Below are 16,786 nucleotides of genomic sequence, written 5' to 3' on the forward strand. Positions count from 1 at the left end.
TTACACGTGCAACTCACCCTATCACCAGCCAACATATTTTTTCTAATAAATTTTACTCCCTACATACGTAATATTAGTTTCAATACTGTAATATTGGGCGCCAGATATCTTATATTAAAAAATTGGCAGGCAAATCGTCCACCAACAATCAATAATCTAACATACTTACTTCTCTCACAATATATAATAGAACAGACGGACGTTAACAATGGACCTCAGCAACAACTTAATTTTGCAAAAAAATGGCTAGATTTTATTCAAAACTACAGGCACACTATATAATTATTTTTTTTTTCTCCTCCTCTCCCCGCCCTCACTCTACCAATCAATTCATTCAATTCTTCTTCTTTTGTTTCTTCTTTCTTTTTTCTTCTTCAAGCTCTTCAGACACAATGTCAGGTCATGTGTTTACTGATAATTGGAGGGTAAATAATTACATGAAATTTTAGTTAAACTTGGAAAATATGTTAGTTCATAAGGAGACGCCCTAGCAACATTATTGAGGGTGTAAAAGATGTTGTATATGAGCAGGACCGTTTCATATACGTATAACACTGGATTCTGTAATGATGACATATAGAATAGTTGCTAGGAACTTTGTTCACTGTCGTGTTCTGCAATTTCTGATATAACAAACAATCAATTTTTCTGTTGTTGTCAAAGAACACTCTGTATCAAATTGTAACAGATTGTTAATTCTTTCTTTTCCTTTTGACTACCCCTCAATAAAAAACAATTAAACAAAGATGTGTAACTTAACTTCTATCCTTACAGATAGTTCCTACAATTCATCTGGGCAGGGCTAACTATAGTAGATTTTCTACTTACCTTTTAACCTATCTTCAGTACCATGGTGGTTCACAAAGGACATAAAACTACCAAATGCTTACAATAAAAGGGCCAAAAGTATGCAGACACCCCTACTAATTATTGAGTTCAGTTGTTTCAGCCTCACCCATTGCTAACAGGAATCCAGCACATAGCCATGAAATCTCCATACACAAACTGCAGTACAATGAGTTGTCTGAAGAGCTCAGTGACTAAAGCGGCACTGTCATAAGATGCCACCTTTTCCACAAGTCATGTTGTAAAACTCCTGCCAAACTATATCTGCCCCAGGTCAACTGTATGTGCTATTATTGTGACGTGGACCCTGGGCACATACACAATGGGGAAGTTTGGATATGTGCACAAAGGTTAAATCAAGTGTTAAGACAAAATAACTGATACATCTCTTAACTATCAATTCTTGGATATAATATTTTGATATAGACATCCACAGAGTCTAGAAGCAACAACAGCCCAACCACAAAGTAGCAGACCACACAAACTCACAGTGCTTAGCTTCTAAAAATCAGCTATCATCTGTTGCATCACTCACTACAGAGTTCCAAACTGCCTCTGTAAGCGACATCATCTCAGGAAGTGTGCGTTGGGAGCTTCATGAAATGAGTTTCCATGGCTGTAATCAAGCCTCACATCAACAGTCTCAAAGCCAAGTGTCGACTAGAGTGGTGTAAAGCACGCAGCCACTGTACTCTGGAGAAGTGGAAACATGTTCTCTGGAGTGATAAATGATGTCCCACCTGAATGCTAGTGGGACAGATGGGATCTGCCCTTTCGAATGAGGGGTTGTCTCTCTAGCACAAACAGGGGAAGAAACAGGCTCTGTTAGAGCCCCTCATTTGCAAGATGAGGCTAATCTCTTTCAAATGAAGGGTTACCCGTTTGAATATGTGGTCTGGGGGCTGAAATTCAGGCTGTTACAGCCCCCCCAGCCACAGACTGTCAGGGAAATCCCTGTACCCCCTTATGGTGACATTGCAGGGTGTTCTGGCAAGAGCCGACAATGAGGAAGGAGACTGCAAGATCCAGATCCCTTCTCACTCTGGTCTCCATTAAAGAAACTCCTGGGGGACAACTCTGAATCTGTCTGCTTGGCATCACGGGCAGCAATATACTGCCCGCATTTAACATTGCACAAGTGTCTGTTTGTACATTGCCGTACCCTGCTTGCATGCTGTCAATCATCACAGTTGGACTGGCCTGGGGTGATTGCAAACTGCTAGCTCAGAGCTATCTTATAGATTAGGAAGCAGGGATATGACGACGGCTGCGTTTTAACTATTGGTTGCAGGCCCCCCCATATGAGCCTGCAGCTGAAGGTGCATTTGCAGCTTCTTAAATTGCGCACTCTGAGCTTTGTGCAGAGAACAACAATGTGTCACCCTCAACACTTTAGGGGTTAAAATGCCCTCCTCTTAAAAGCAAGAAAGACTTGTTGTATAATATATGTGCACACTTGCTGCAAAACTTACTTTTTTAACTGGTAACATGCACTGAAGAGACTGTGGGGTCAATCACAATCCTTTATAAAAACTTATCAAACACTGGTTTCTACTGAAAATCAATAGATACATTTTTCTAAATGATTGTATTTATTTGCTTAACAAAATAGTTAAAGGGACACTAAACTATGGAAAAAAGTTATCTTTAATCGCAATATTATTATATTACAATGATCTTAGTAATGTGCATTGTGTTTCATTTTCTTACCGTTCTCGATATATTCTTATTTGAAATTTTATTGCTTTCCGAACCCACCACTGGCTATTCATATGCATCCTCCAATCTTTACCGATAACCTAAGTTATCAAAATGTCTGACTTAGTTAGTTATGCGCATGCGCGTCCGTTATGTGCATGCGCGATCTTAAGCGCTCGTCCGTTATGCGCATGCGCGATCTTAAGCGCTTTTCCCTCACCATGAAACCAGCAGACACTCTGCAGTAAGTATGCCATCAAAGGTATAATGTGCGCGTGCGCGAGTCAACATATTACAGCACGCATGCGCCTGGTGACGAAATCGTCCATTAATGATATGCCAAAAAACGCAATCGGATTGGCGATAAAGTTTTGTAAGTGAACAGCCCATAAAAGAGGAATGGTTTAGTGACGTCATACTCAAAATAAAAATTACAATTTTATTCTATTCAGAAACATCGTTTTGCTGTAAAGTCGGTAAGTTATTAGCGCTAAACGTTTGTGATACGAAATTGGTAATCAAATTGTGCTTAAAATGGAAAAGTTTTGGAATCCTTTAAACAATAAAGTACAGCACATTGCAGGAATCTAAAAAAATATCTACCCCTAGATAGATCATTAACACCTGTCAGTAAAGCTACAGACAAACTCACCTGAAGAACAACCTGGAGGAACAGAGGAAATCTACAAAAGACAAACAAAAAACCCTGTACTAATAATCTAATTATGTTAAAGCATACAATTTATTTTTAATTTTATGGCAGCATTAAATACTTATCCATAAAAAGGGAAATTAATTATACATTTACATAACATGCAATAAAAAAACACTGATATAAAATACAAAATGAAATAGTTTTATTTTCACTACAAATGTACAGGAATTATTTTGATAGCCTTACAATACAAGATAAATGTGCTTATTAAATGTTTGAATGTTGATTCTGTAAACCAGCAAAGTTGCTTGAAAACTGCCTGGAAAGAAAATTGTATAATGTTGCCAAACCATAAATTGACAACCATGTTAATTTTTTCTGCATTCAATTTCCCTATTTTTTTCAGTCAACAAATTTAATACATTGAGATCACAATTTCCCAGCAGAGTGCTTTGCATTTTTGATTAATCTATGCATGAAAGAGTAAAAAAAGAGTAGGTTATCATATTCTCCATTATAGTCCTCCTTTAAGATTTGCGTGTGATAGTCTATTGCAAAGTAATAAATAGCTTCAATTGTAGACAGGTAGGTGTCTGGTGAACCTTTCTGATGGCGCCAAAAGCAAGTTTTCCTGTCAGTCAACTCGACTTTCACTAGCCCTAGAATTATAAGAACAAACAATGTATGCATATATTTATACCAAAACACATATAAAGATATACATGTAAAAGATTACTATGTGATTTTCATTGGAATAAACTAAATAAATTGGTTCTATTTTATTGTTTAGTTTTGTAGGAGTCAGTTTTTTATACATATTTTTCAACTTGACATTTTACATTCGGAAAAATTATATTGAAAGTAAGTAGCTACTGTAACAATCCATAATACAGCCCTCAGACCTGCCTGTGGTTTATAACTTTTCCATACATAGTATATACTGGATAGCAACAGGATGTATGGTGGATAGTTAGAAGTGATTAATCAAACATTTGTGTTGCAATCTTGTTGTCCCTCCACGCTTTTTTATCAACATTTTGTACTCTAGTTGTCTACCACAATTTTGTATGTCTTTATTCACTCCCTTCTTACCTCTCTTTCTTATCCTAGTCTCTAACTAAATGCCAATCCTGAGAGAGTTACAAAAAAAATCAAAGTTCATCTAAGACAGACATATTAGAACTTTAGAAATTATACCTAGTTCGTAGCCATTTTAGAGAGTTTAGAAATTAAAAAAAAAAAAGAATTGAAAATCTAAAAAATATTTACAAAACATTTTTATTAAGATTGACAGACTGACAGCTAGATTGATATTTTATCTTTTTCAGTGATTAAAGATAATTAAAATGTTCCCTCTGAAGGAAACATTTTTAACAGTATAGTAGTTTAGTATTAACCATGTTTATGAAAATATATCAGTTAACACTCAGTACTTTAGTATGTCCTAAGGTGGATGAGCACACATAAATTGAGTTGAGAATCTTGGATTGCAGTTGAGATTATATATATATATTAATATATATCTTAGTTATATAATATTGCTAGCTGGGTGACAGGGTCTGAATGTCCATTAGAATCAAAGTTGTCTTTCTTTCTTGCCATATCTCTGTTCAACATAGCTGATGTATAATACCTGGTAAGTTTTTTTCAGAAAAAAGTATCGGCTGTATGCAATTTTACATTTTTTAACAATAAAAACTTTACAAAAATAACCTTTGGTTACTGAGGGTTAACTTTATGCGTCATTCTAATCAATTATTGCTTACTCATATTTTTCCAATGAGGGGGGTTAAGGCCTGATTTTGGCTTGTCAAGTACAGTGATAGATTATATCTTCTTACTCTAACCTCATCATTATAGTCTTATGTTTATTTCCTTCCTCCTGACTGGCTCGGTTCCTATTAAAAATGAATTCATTTGTTTGCATCAACCAATAAAACCAGATTTTGTGAAATGTGTCTATCGTACCTAAAAGCGTTGCTGCCGTTTCGTGTAGTGAGAACAGATGAAACTCGAAAAATTAGAATATCGTGCAAAAGTTCATTTATTTCACTAATGCAACCTAAAAGGAGAAACTAATATATGAGATAGACTCATTACATGCAAAGCAAAATAGTTCAAGCCGTGATTTGTCATAATTGTGATGATTATGGCTTACAGCTCATGAAAACCCCAAATCCACAATCTCAGAAAATTAGAATATTGTGAAAAGGTGCAATATTCTAGGCTCAAAGTGTCCCACTCTAATCGGCTAATTAAGCCATAACACCTGCAAAGGGTTCCTGAGCCTTTAAATGGTCTCTAATTCTGGTTCAGTAGGAATCACAATCATGGAAAAGACTGCTGACCTGACAGTTGTGCAGAAAACCATCATTGACACCCTCCATAAGGAGGGAACGCCTCAAAAGATAATTTCAAAATAAGATGGATGTTCCCAAAGTGCTGTATCAAAGCACATTAATAGAAAGTTATGTGGAAGGGAAAAGTGTGGAAGAAAAAGGTGCACAAGCAGCAGGGATGACCGCAGCCTGGAGAGGATTGTCAGGAAAAGGCCATTCAAAAGTGTTGGGGACTTTCACAAGGAGTGTACTGAGGCTGGAGTCAGTGCATCAAGAGCCACCACACACAGACGGATCCTGGACATGGGCTTCAAATGTTGTATTCCTCTCGTCAAGCCACTCCTGAACAAACAACGTCAGAAGCATCTTACCTGGGCTAAAGAAAAACAGACCTGGTCTGTTTCTCAGTGGTCCAAAGTCCTCTTTTCTGATGAGAGCAAATTTTGCATCTCATTTGGAAACCAAGGACCCAGAGTATGGAGGAAGAATGGAGAGGCACACACTGCAAGATGCTTGAAGTCCAGTGTGAAGTTTCCACAGTCTGTGTGGATTTGGGGAGCTATGTCATCTGCTGGTGTTGGTCCACTGTGCTTCATTAAGTCCAGGGTCAACGCAGTCATCTACCAGGAAATTTTGGAGCACTTCATGCTTCCTTCCGCAGACGAGCTCTATGGGGATGCTGACTTCATTTTCCAGCAGGACTTGGCACCTGCCCACACTACCAAAAGCACCAAAACCTGGTTCAATGACCGTGGGATTACTGTGCTTGATTGGCCAGCAAACTTGCCTGACCTGAACCCCATAGAGAATCTATGGGGCATTGCCAAGAGAAAAATGAGAGACATGAGACCGAACAATGCAGAAGAGCTGAAGGCCGCTATTGAAGCATCCTGGTCTTCCATAACACCTCAGCAGTGCCAAAGGCTGATAGCTTCCATGCCACGCCGCATTGAGGCAGTAATTGCTGCAAAAGGGGCCCAAACCAAGTACTGAGTACATACAGTATGCATGCTTATACTTTTCAGAGGTCCGATATTGTTCTATGTACAATCCTTGTTTTATTGATTGCATGTAATATTCTAATTTTCTGAGATTGTGGAAATAAATGAACTTTTTTATTATTATTATTATTGGTTATTTGTAGAGCGCCAACAGATTCCTCAGCGCTTTTATACGATATTCTAATTTTTCGAGTTTCACCTGTATGTCATTTTAATGTTATCAATTATCCCCTGCAATGTCGGTGTCCTATCTTTCCAATGTCTGGCAATGCTTATTCTTGTATGTTTATTTTATAACATTTTTGCTGTGAAGAAGGGGCATGGTATTTCTGCAGACACACATTCACAGTTTTGAGAACTACAAAACCAATAATATGTGATAATAGCTTCAAGATACAAAAACTGCCCAAAATTATCTTTCAGAAACCTCTGGGAGAGCATGTTATTGTTAATGGATTAATGGAATTAATTTACCAAAAATATTAAACATTACAACCATTTAAAAAAAAAATCAGATTTAAATTTAAAAAAATATATATGATTTTTTAAATTTTTTTTTTTTTTTTAAAATAATTGGCTTTTATGCACCCTGAAAATTTGTTATTTCCAGCAGCAAAGCTTCATTAGGGAGCAATTAAGACCATAAACGTATTTTCCCTACTGTTGTTTTTCTTTTTTTTAAATGGCCTCCTGAACTGCGAATCATTTTTAAGCCCTATCAGTATTCTAGCAGGAACAAAATATTGGCTTATATGGCTTTAAACTGTACAATATTTTTGTTGGAAAGCAACATGAGATAATGTATCTTCTCTTGTTTGAAATTGCTTTTGATTTTAAACTCAAGTATATATTTTTTTCACTTAAATTTATTTTCCACTTTTTATACTAAGAAAATTAAGCAATTGATCAACATGGGTATTAAAATTGATTTAATTGTGGAATATGTTTATATTTCTTTTGGAAACTAAAATGCAAAACTGGACAGGAAAACCACTAATTCCTGTTTTTGCATTCTTCTTCTGTTTATTTGATCTGTTAAAATAATACTAATGTTGGCTGGTTTAAAACAATCTCATGTACTTAACATAAAATTGTGCTTTGCATGCATTGACTTTTTCTTATATCTTTGGAACAAAAACACATGTATCTAATTATTTAGTTAACAAATTGCTGAGTCACTAAGCGTGAAAGTTGTGGTGTCAAAATTAATTCCTACACAAGTATAAAATTACAGAACATCAAAGTTTCAATAACTATTAAAATCCTTTGTTTTTCCAACTAATTTATTGAACTATAAAAATACAATCTTCATTCAACAGACCAAGCACCTTTAGAAAATAAACTTTTTTGCAGAAATACCTAAATATAAGAAAAGCTGCAATAGTAAAACAAAAACAAAAAAAATGTGTACATTTTTGTGTAATTTTATGTCAAGTACATGTATCGGACTAATTCATTCTTAAATATTTCAAGCGTGTTGAAGGGTCCACATTTCAAATCAGTTCACCTTCCTAAACCATCAAAGTTTAGAATTCTATATCTAATTTGTTCAACAAAACATATTAATTGAAAATTACAAGACAAATATTATTTATTTTCATTTTCACCATCTTACAATATATAAATATATATAAAAATAGAGAATTAAATATCTAAAAATAAATTTGACGCAAAGGGGACGCCTTCTCTGCTGCTATCATTAGACGCGGAGAAGGCGTTCGACAGAGCTGACTGGGTATATATGTGGGCAGTGTTAAGGGAGATGGGGTTTAAGGATCAATTTATGGCAGCTCTTCAAAAAATCTATTCCACTCTATTGGCGTGGGTGAGGCTAATGGGCCATCAATCTGGGGTTTCCCCATTTGTAATGGCACCAGGCAGGGGTGCCCACTTTCGCCCCTGCTGTTCGCTTTATGTATAGAGCCATTAGCTAGGCGGGTTAGACAATCCCCAGATGTGACGGGCATATGCGTTGGAGGAGAGGAGTACAAAATAGCACTATTTGCGGATGATGTGTTACTCTACCTAACGTAACCAATGATATCCTTGCCAAATTTATATCTGATCCTTTCGCAATTCCCTTCTATATCTGGTTATAAAATTAACAGTGACAAGTGCGAAGCTATGGCCATTAAATTACCAAGCCACACACAGAAACTTTTAGAATTGAATTATGATTTTAAATGGGTCAAAAAATACATAACATATCTGGGGGTTAAAATAACGAAACATTCATCAGAATTATATAAGGCCAACTATATCCCAATGTTCAAAAGTATCAAACAAGACCTTCTGAAGTGGAGTCGGTATCACTTTTCGTGGTATGGACGTATTTCAGCAGTTAAAATTATGATCTTACCCAGACTCCTTTACTTGTTCCGAGCTTTACCAATAAAAATTCTCACTAAAGACCTAGTGGAGCTCCAGATTGGGATCCATACATTTTTGAGAGATAACCGAAAAGCTAGTCACTAGACATAGGCGGGTAGGGGGTTTAGGAATACCTAATTTAAAGAATTATTATCAAGCTGCTAGGCTGGCTCAGACGCTTCTGTTAATGGGGACAGAGGAGGGGGTTAGATGGGTCAAGCTGGAGACGGATATTAATGGATTCCCCTCACTGGAGGGCATGATTTGGCGCCCTCTCTCTAAACAAAATAAAATCTGCCCGATTACATCTCATATGATTACACATTGGCATAGACTAACGAGGGATCTATCTCTATTATCTCCTAATTCCATTTATACACCACTGAAGTGTGTTGTAACAACCTTACCATTCTCCATGCTAACTAAATGGGAAAATAAGGGCCTGTATAGGATAGCGGATGTTTTAGAGAATAAGAAAGTAATGTCTTACAATGCAATAAAATAAATAATCTATCCCCACACGCTGCATTGGTACCAGTACCTGCAACTCACATCAACAGTTTGCGCATTCATAGCAAAATCAGTAGAGAAAGCCCCAACGGAGTTGGAGCTCCTCTGTAAAGTGAGGCAAAGACCAAAAAAAGCAATTTCACGATTATATTTGATCATACAGAAGGCACAGACACCAAATATCTCTTTAAGACACAAATGGGGACAGGATCTAGATACACATATGGATGAGGAGGCGTGGAATCAATTAATGCAGAATGCTTGTAGGGGCCTGCTAAACGCTGACATGATAGAAAATTATTATAAAACAATATCGAGGTGGTACTTGACCCCAATAATTCACATACGACATATGAGCGCTCCAGCCTCTGCTATAGAGGTTGTGGGAGGGTTGGAACCTATAAACATATGTGGTGGGACTGCCCTCTATTGAGAGAGACTTGGGAGGATCTGTCTAAACTTCTTAGCACAATCTTAGATGAACCAATAGCTTTGACACTCTCACAAGCTTTACTACATGAACAAAACAAAAGACTCAACAAACATATAAATCAGTTTATCAAAATTGCTTGCACGGCCACTAGGATGTGCATTGCACGGCATTGGAAAATAGGCCCACCCACACGGGAAGAAGTCATTGCAAAAATCACACACTTCTTTAATATGTACGAGCAGGCAGCTTTCATACAAGATACCCAGCAGACATGGTTCCACTGGATAATGTATAAAGCACAAAACTGAGACATGACGCACATCACTTTCAGGTCATAGGGGATGGAATCAAGGAGATAATCCTATATATTTGATTAGATACACAAGTCCTAGCAGATCGATGGGGGACCCCAATGTGGAGAAGACATCTAAAGAAGCATCTGACACAGTTCTTACTTTTCTTTTTTTTTCCCTCCTTTCCTCTTCCCCTTTCTCTTTTCTTCTCTATACATCATCTCTTTCTTTTCCCATGTTTCTCCTCCTTTCTTTCTCCTCCCTCGTTTCATTAATTTTCTTAGTATTCTTCTGATCACCCTCTTGAAGACAAATGATGATCTGTGCCCGGCAGATAAGCCATCATTGTACCCACTATACCCAGTTCTGCTTGGTGTTATACTTAGAATCTTAAAAAGTAAGATATACAATTTACAAATGTATTAACAGATCTAAAGATTATTTTATGGTAAATGGGCACATCTGGAAACTGATGTTGTGCACCAGATTGTTCTAACAATTATTGTTTCCTTTCCTGTCCTTGTGTTTTTTTGTCTTCATTTGTATTATGTAAAACTTAATAAAAATGATTTCAACATAAAAATAAATTTGACAATGTATGTATGTTCCTATCCCTCTCCAAATTAAAATTCACCTTAAGTGTTAAAAAAATCACCAAACATAAAATACTTGCTCCATACAACCCTATATAGATTTTTCACAATGTAATTTACTTAGTTGTCCAATTATTTTTTATGCCCTATTGATATATTTTTGTTTTGATCAATGATCTATGAGATCTGATATTGAAAGCACAACAAAATGAGGCTGCATGTTGACAAGGTGATTGCTAAAACTACAATTGCCAAATGACAGGCACAATGGCATAAAATATCTTATTTCAAAACTAGGATCCCTCTCTTCAAATGAGGGGTGTTGTGGCATTTCTATAGTGGAAGGTGATGATGCTATGATATATTTGTCACTGTTACAACCTGACAAATGCAGGACTATAGCTTTCAAATGAGTCTCATGCCCACTGTATATTGTAGGGGTCAGGATACCTCAGCAATATTTTTTGTATTCTATATGCTTATGGCTCTATCAGGTGATCAATGCACAGGAAGCTGGTACCATATGGGACCTGGTTAAGGGAGAATATTAAGTGACAGAAGACGTTTTAAGGGAAAGCATACAAAATGTAATATTGGCTACTAGTCCTAAAGCCCGTTCACACGGGCCGTGTGGTTTATTTTTATTTTTATATTCTCTCTCTCTCTCCCCTCTTTCTCCCCCCTGTCTCTCTCACTCTCTCCCCCCTGTCTCTCTCACTCTATCCCCCCTGTCTCTCTCACTCTCACTCCCCTGTCTCACTCTCACTCTCACTCCCCTGTCTCTCTCACTCCCCTGCCTCTCTCTCCTCCCCCCTGTCTCTCTCTCCTCCCCCCTGTCTCTCTCTCTCTCCCCTGTCTGTCTCTCTCTCTCCCCTCTCCCTCTCTCTCTCTCTCTCTCTCTCCCCCCTGTCTCTCTCTCTCCCCCCCCCTGTCTCTCTCTCTCCCCCCCTGTCTCTCTCACCCTCTCCCCTGTCTCCCTCTCCCCCCCCCTGTCTCTCTCACCCTCTCCCCTGTCTCCCTCTCCCCTGTCTCTCTCACCCTCTCCCCTGTCTCCCTCTCCCCTGTCTCTCTCACCCTCTCCCCTGTCTCCCTCTCCCCTGTCTCTCTCTCCATCTCCCCTGTCTCCCTCTCCCCTGTCTCTCTCTCCCTCTCCCCTGTCTCCCTCTCCCCTGTCTCTCTCACCCTCTCCCCTGTCTCCCTCTCCCCTGTCTCCCTCTCCCCTGTCTCCCTCTCCCCTGTCTCTCTCTCCCTCTCCCCTGTCTCTCTCTCCCTCTCCCTTGTCCCCCTGTCTCCCTCTCCCCTCTCTCCCTCTCCCCTCTCTCCCTCTCCCCTCTCTCCTCTCTCCCTCTCCCCTCTCTCCCTCTCCCCTCTCTCCCTCTCCCCTGTCTCCCTCTCCCCTCTCTCCCTCTCCCCTCTCTCCCTCTCCCCCTCTCCCCTCTCTCCCTCTCCCCTCTCTCCCTCTCCCCTCTCTCCCTCTCCCCCTCTCTCTCCCCTCTCTCCCTCTCCCCTGTCTCCCTGTCTCCCTCTCCCCTCTCTCCCCTGTCTCCCTCTCCCCTGTCTCCCTCTCCCCTGCCTGTCTCCCTCTCCCCTGCCTGTCTCCCTCTCCCCTGTCTCTGTCTCCCTCTCCCCTGTCTCCCTCTCCCCTGTCTCCCTCTCCCCTGTCTCCCTCTCCCCTGTCTCCCTCTCCCCCTCTCCCCTCTCTCCCTCTCTCCTGTCTCCCTCTCTCCTGTCTCCCTCTCCCCTGTCTCCCTCTCCCCTGTCTCCCTCTCCCCTGTCTCTCTCACCCTCTCCCCTGTCTCCCTCTCCCCTGTCTCTCTCTCCCTCTCCCCTGTCTCCCTCTCCCCTGTCTCCCTCTCCCCTGTCTCCCTCTCCCCTGTCTCCCTCTCCCCTGTCTCCCTCTCCCCTGTCTCCCTCTCCCCTGTCTCCCTCTCTCCCTCTCCCCTGTCTCTGATCAGCTGCTTTCAACGGCTATTTGCTAAGTGTGTTGTCAACGGCTAGTGCGAGGGTGTGATAGGCGGCTAGGCTAGTTGCGTGGGTTTGCGTGCGCGTGCGCATTGTGTGATAGGCTAGTAGGCTAAGTTGTCAACGGCTAGTGCGAGGGTGTGATAGGCGGCTAGGGTTCGCGTGCGCGTGCGCGTGCGCGTTGGCTCAAATCAGTTTTGTGAGTTTGCGTGCGCAGCAAGGGGGGTCAAACATGCTAAGTGGGTTGCGCGTGCGATCAACAGCTGGCCAAGAGTGCGCGTGCGATCAGCGGCAAGAGTTTGTCTGAACTGCGCATGACGGCTTCAGACAAACTCTTGTCTTTTATAATATAGGATAATACATTACTCTTAATGTGACATGAAACCCAACATTTTTGATTCATGATTCAGCATGGCATGCAATTTTAAACAACTTTCTAATTTACTTATATTATTAATTTTTATTTGTTCTCTTGGTATCTCTTTTGTTGAAAAGCAGGGATGTATGCTTAGGAGCCGGACCATTTCTGGAGCACTATATGGTAGCAGTTTTGCAAGAATGTTATCCAATTGCAAGAACACTAGATGGCAGCAATATTTCCTGACATGTAGTGCTCTAGATGCCTACCTAGGTATCTCTTAAACACAGAATATCAAGGGAATGAATCAAATTTCATAATAGAAATAAATTGGAAACTTTTTTTAATTGGTGTGTTCTGTCTGAAACACAAAATACATTTTTTGGGCTTCATATTCCTTTAAGGAGGATAAAGTGGGTGAAGAATACAAACCACACCTGTGCTAAATGCTTGAAAGCTTCCGAAGTTTTAACTCACTTATTTTAGGATTGCCCTAAACTTAGATTCCTACATTTTTTTTTCTTTTCATTCAATATTCTGCCAAAAATGGATATGCCACAAATTTTTACTGCTATCATACTTGCAAAATAAACTCATGCTTAAAGGGATACTAAACCCAATTGTTTTCTTTCATGATTCAAATAGAGCATGCAATTTTAAGCAACTTTCTAATTTACTTCTATTGTCCATTATTATTCGTTCTCTTGCTATCTTTATTTGAAAAAACAGGAAGCTAAAGAGTTGGCCCATTTTTGGTTAAGCACACTAGATAGCGTTTGCTGATTGGTGGGTAAATTTAGCCACCAATCAGCAAGCGCTACCCAGGTGGTAAGCAAAAAATGGGCCGTCTCCTAAGCTTACATTCTTGCTTTTCAAATAAATATAGCAGAACGAAGAAAAATTGATAATAGGAGTAAATTAGAAAGTTGCTTAAAATTGCATGCTCTATCTGAATCATGAAAGAAAAAAATTGGGTTTAGTATCCCTTTAAACATTGAATACAGTGTGAGGTTCCCTCTTTTAAAATACTATTATCAGCACAGATGAAAAGGGAGATGTAAATTGCCACATTAAGAAGTTCTTACTCAAATGGCGACTTTATATTGGCAGTCACCCAGACTTTTTACAAAAATTGTTTATATATCCTTTTTTAAAAGAAATCCACACTTAGAGAAGATTGTATCTGTATTTCAATTAAAAGCATCTGTGCAATATGCACAACGGTATTTAGAATGAAAAATCTAATGTGGTCTAGCTATCTTACAGCTAGATTACAAAAGTTTTGCATTATGGAGCGTTACAGCTATACCGCTGAAAAATTGGCCATTGTGCATGGAATGACAGGTCTCCCGTATTACAAGTCACAGCGGTATAGCTATAACGCAAGCGTTTTAGCCTGTAATGCAAAGATCCATTTCGCACTCAAAAAATTAAGTTTGAGTGCGGGATTTTCCATAGCGCCGTATTGGTTGTTTGGGGAGGCTATAATGCTAGCGTTATGGTCTATACCGCCATGATTCATTCTGCGATCTGAGACCAGTAGCTTTTTAAATAAAGATAGCAAGAGAACGAAGAAAAATTGATAATATGAGTAAATTAGAAAGTTGCTTAAAATTTCACGCTCTATCTGAATTATGAAAGAAAAAAATTTGGGTTCAGTGTCCCTTTAAACTATCAATTAAACTAACATTACTATTTTAACTCCTTGAGTGCTAACGACGGCTCTGAGCCGTTGCAGAGTTTCCCACTCAGGTGCTAACGACGGAGGTGCTTTCCCACTCAGGTGCTAACGAAGAGCCGTCGCAAGCACTCTCCCACCTTGAGGGAGATCTGGGGGCTCCCACCTGCTCCTACCCCTGCGATCGGTCCTGTATAGTGACAGGCATCGCCGCGGTTTCACGTTTTGCGTGATGACATCATGGCGCAACTTTATTAAAAAAAGACAATGGACAGTATAGGGAAAGGGGGCATGCTGCTTAGAAGTCTGTATCTCAGGCATCTAAGCAGCTACAGACCCCCAAGACCCACCGTTGGAAAGGTAATCGTCTAACCTTTCCAATGGTATAAGTCTTGGGGATCTGAAAAAAAAAAAAAAAACCCTCAAATCAGCTTAGCACCCAGGTGGGAAAGTGCTTAGCACTCAAAGGGTTAAATAAAGAAAAGAAACGAAAAATAAAAAAAAACTAACATTACAAAATTATAAAATCCTAACACTACAATTAAAAATAAAAAAATCTAGCATTACAATATTAAATAATCCTAACACTACAAATAAATAAAAAAAAAAAATTAAAAAAATAATAAACACTAACATTACATTACATCAGGAGATTCATGAAATGGGTTTCCATGGCCGAACAGCTGTACACAAGTCTCACATCAACATGTTCAATGTCAAGTGTCAGCTGGAGTGATGTAAAGCAGGCTGCCACTGGACTCTAGAGTATACGAAACGTGTTCTGTTGAGTGATGATTTATACTTCACTATCTGGCAGTCGGATGGAAAAAGCTGGGTGTGGCAGATGCCAGGAGAATGCAACCTACCAGGATTTGGGTTAGGCACCTTAGTTTCAGTGAAGGGTCATCTTAATGCTACAGAATACACAGATACTTTAGAGAATTACGTGTTTCCAGGTTTGTAGCAACAAATTGGGGAATGCCCTTGCCTGTTCCAACATGGTTGTGTCTGTGTGCAAAAAGCAAGCTCCATGAAGACATGGTTTAACGAGTTTGATGTGGAGCAACTTGAATGGCCTGCACAGAGCCCTACCCTCAACCCCACTGAACACCTTTGAAATGAATTGAAACACTGACTGCAAGCCAGACCTTCTGTTCCAACATCAGTTCCTGCCCTCACAAATGCTCTTTTGGCTGAATGGGCACATATTCCACACAGACAAACACCAACATTTTGTGTAAAGCCATCCCAGAAGAGTTGCTGCTGATATAGCCGCAAAGGGGGAGCCAACTCCATAATAAAGGCCATGGTTTTAGAATGGGATGTCCAACAAGCTCATATAGGTGTGATGGTCAGGTGTCCATATTGGTCATATACAGTCGCTTTGCTGATATTTATTTTAAAAAGTTAAGAATCTGATTGCTCCTATTTTGATCTACATGGAATACTTTATGTTGAATTTCTTCCCATGTAGATGTTACTAATAGCCACATCATAAAGGATAATGGCTAATGAGTAGGAAATATGTATGCTGTCTTTCTGAATGGTTTCATTAGACTAACTAAGCTTTAGCAGGGGTGTCCAATTCTAGCATCCACAAGCAGAATGATCCATAAATCCTTGCTTGTTTGTACCACTGAACAAGTGGAACTGGTCATATCTGGGCTATAGTGTGGACAGTATTGCATTTAAATATTCTAATAAGAAACTTTAATTTACAAGTTCAAACAGTTTGAACACATTTTCTTTTTAATGTATTACAAAAATATTTCAACAGTTCTGCTCTTGAAAAAGGCTATCTGTAATCCAACATCACTTTGTGAATATGGTAATTTTTATTCTCTTAAAATACAGAATGATACACAAAATGCCACTTAACATAAATGGAATGGTAAAAAGAAGATGGGTCACTCTGACTTTGCATGTGTGTGGCAGGCTACGGAAACTGATTTTCTCTAGAATTTTTACTTTTTTCCCTTTATTTATATTACATGTAAGATTTAACAATTATGCGGGATCTAATCTCACATTTATGCAGTTAGTGGCTTAT

General features: G+C 39.2%; 1 protein-coding gene across 1 annotated transcript in view; it reads right to left on the reverse strand.

Annotated features, from left to right (window-relative positions):
- Positions 1 to 3,379: 3,379 nt before the first annotated feature.
- The window catches only part of DTWD1 (DTW domain containing 1), a 37,273-nt gene continuing 23,866 nt past the window's right edge, over positions 3,380 to 16,786 (reverse strand). The window contains exon 5 of the mRNA XM_053717453.1: positions 3,380 to 3,858. Coding sequence (XP_053573428.1) covers positions 3,629 to 3,858 — 230 coding nt within the window. The 3' untranslated portion in view covers positions 3,380 to 3,628. The remainder of the gene's footprint in view (positions 3,859 to 16,786) is intronic.

The sequence above is a fragment of the Bombina bombina genome, chromosome 6 (assembly GCF_027579735.1).
Source record: "Bombina bombina isolate aBomBom1 chromosome 6, aBomBom1.pri, whole genome shotgun sequence".
Lineage (NCBI taxonomy): Eukaryota > Metazoa > Chordata > Amphibia > Anura > Bombinatoridae > Bombina > Bombina bombina.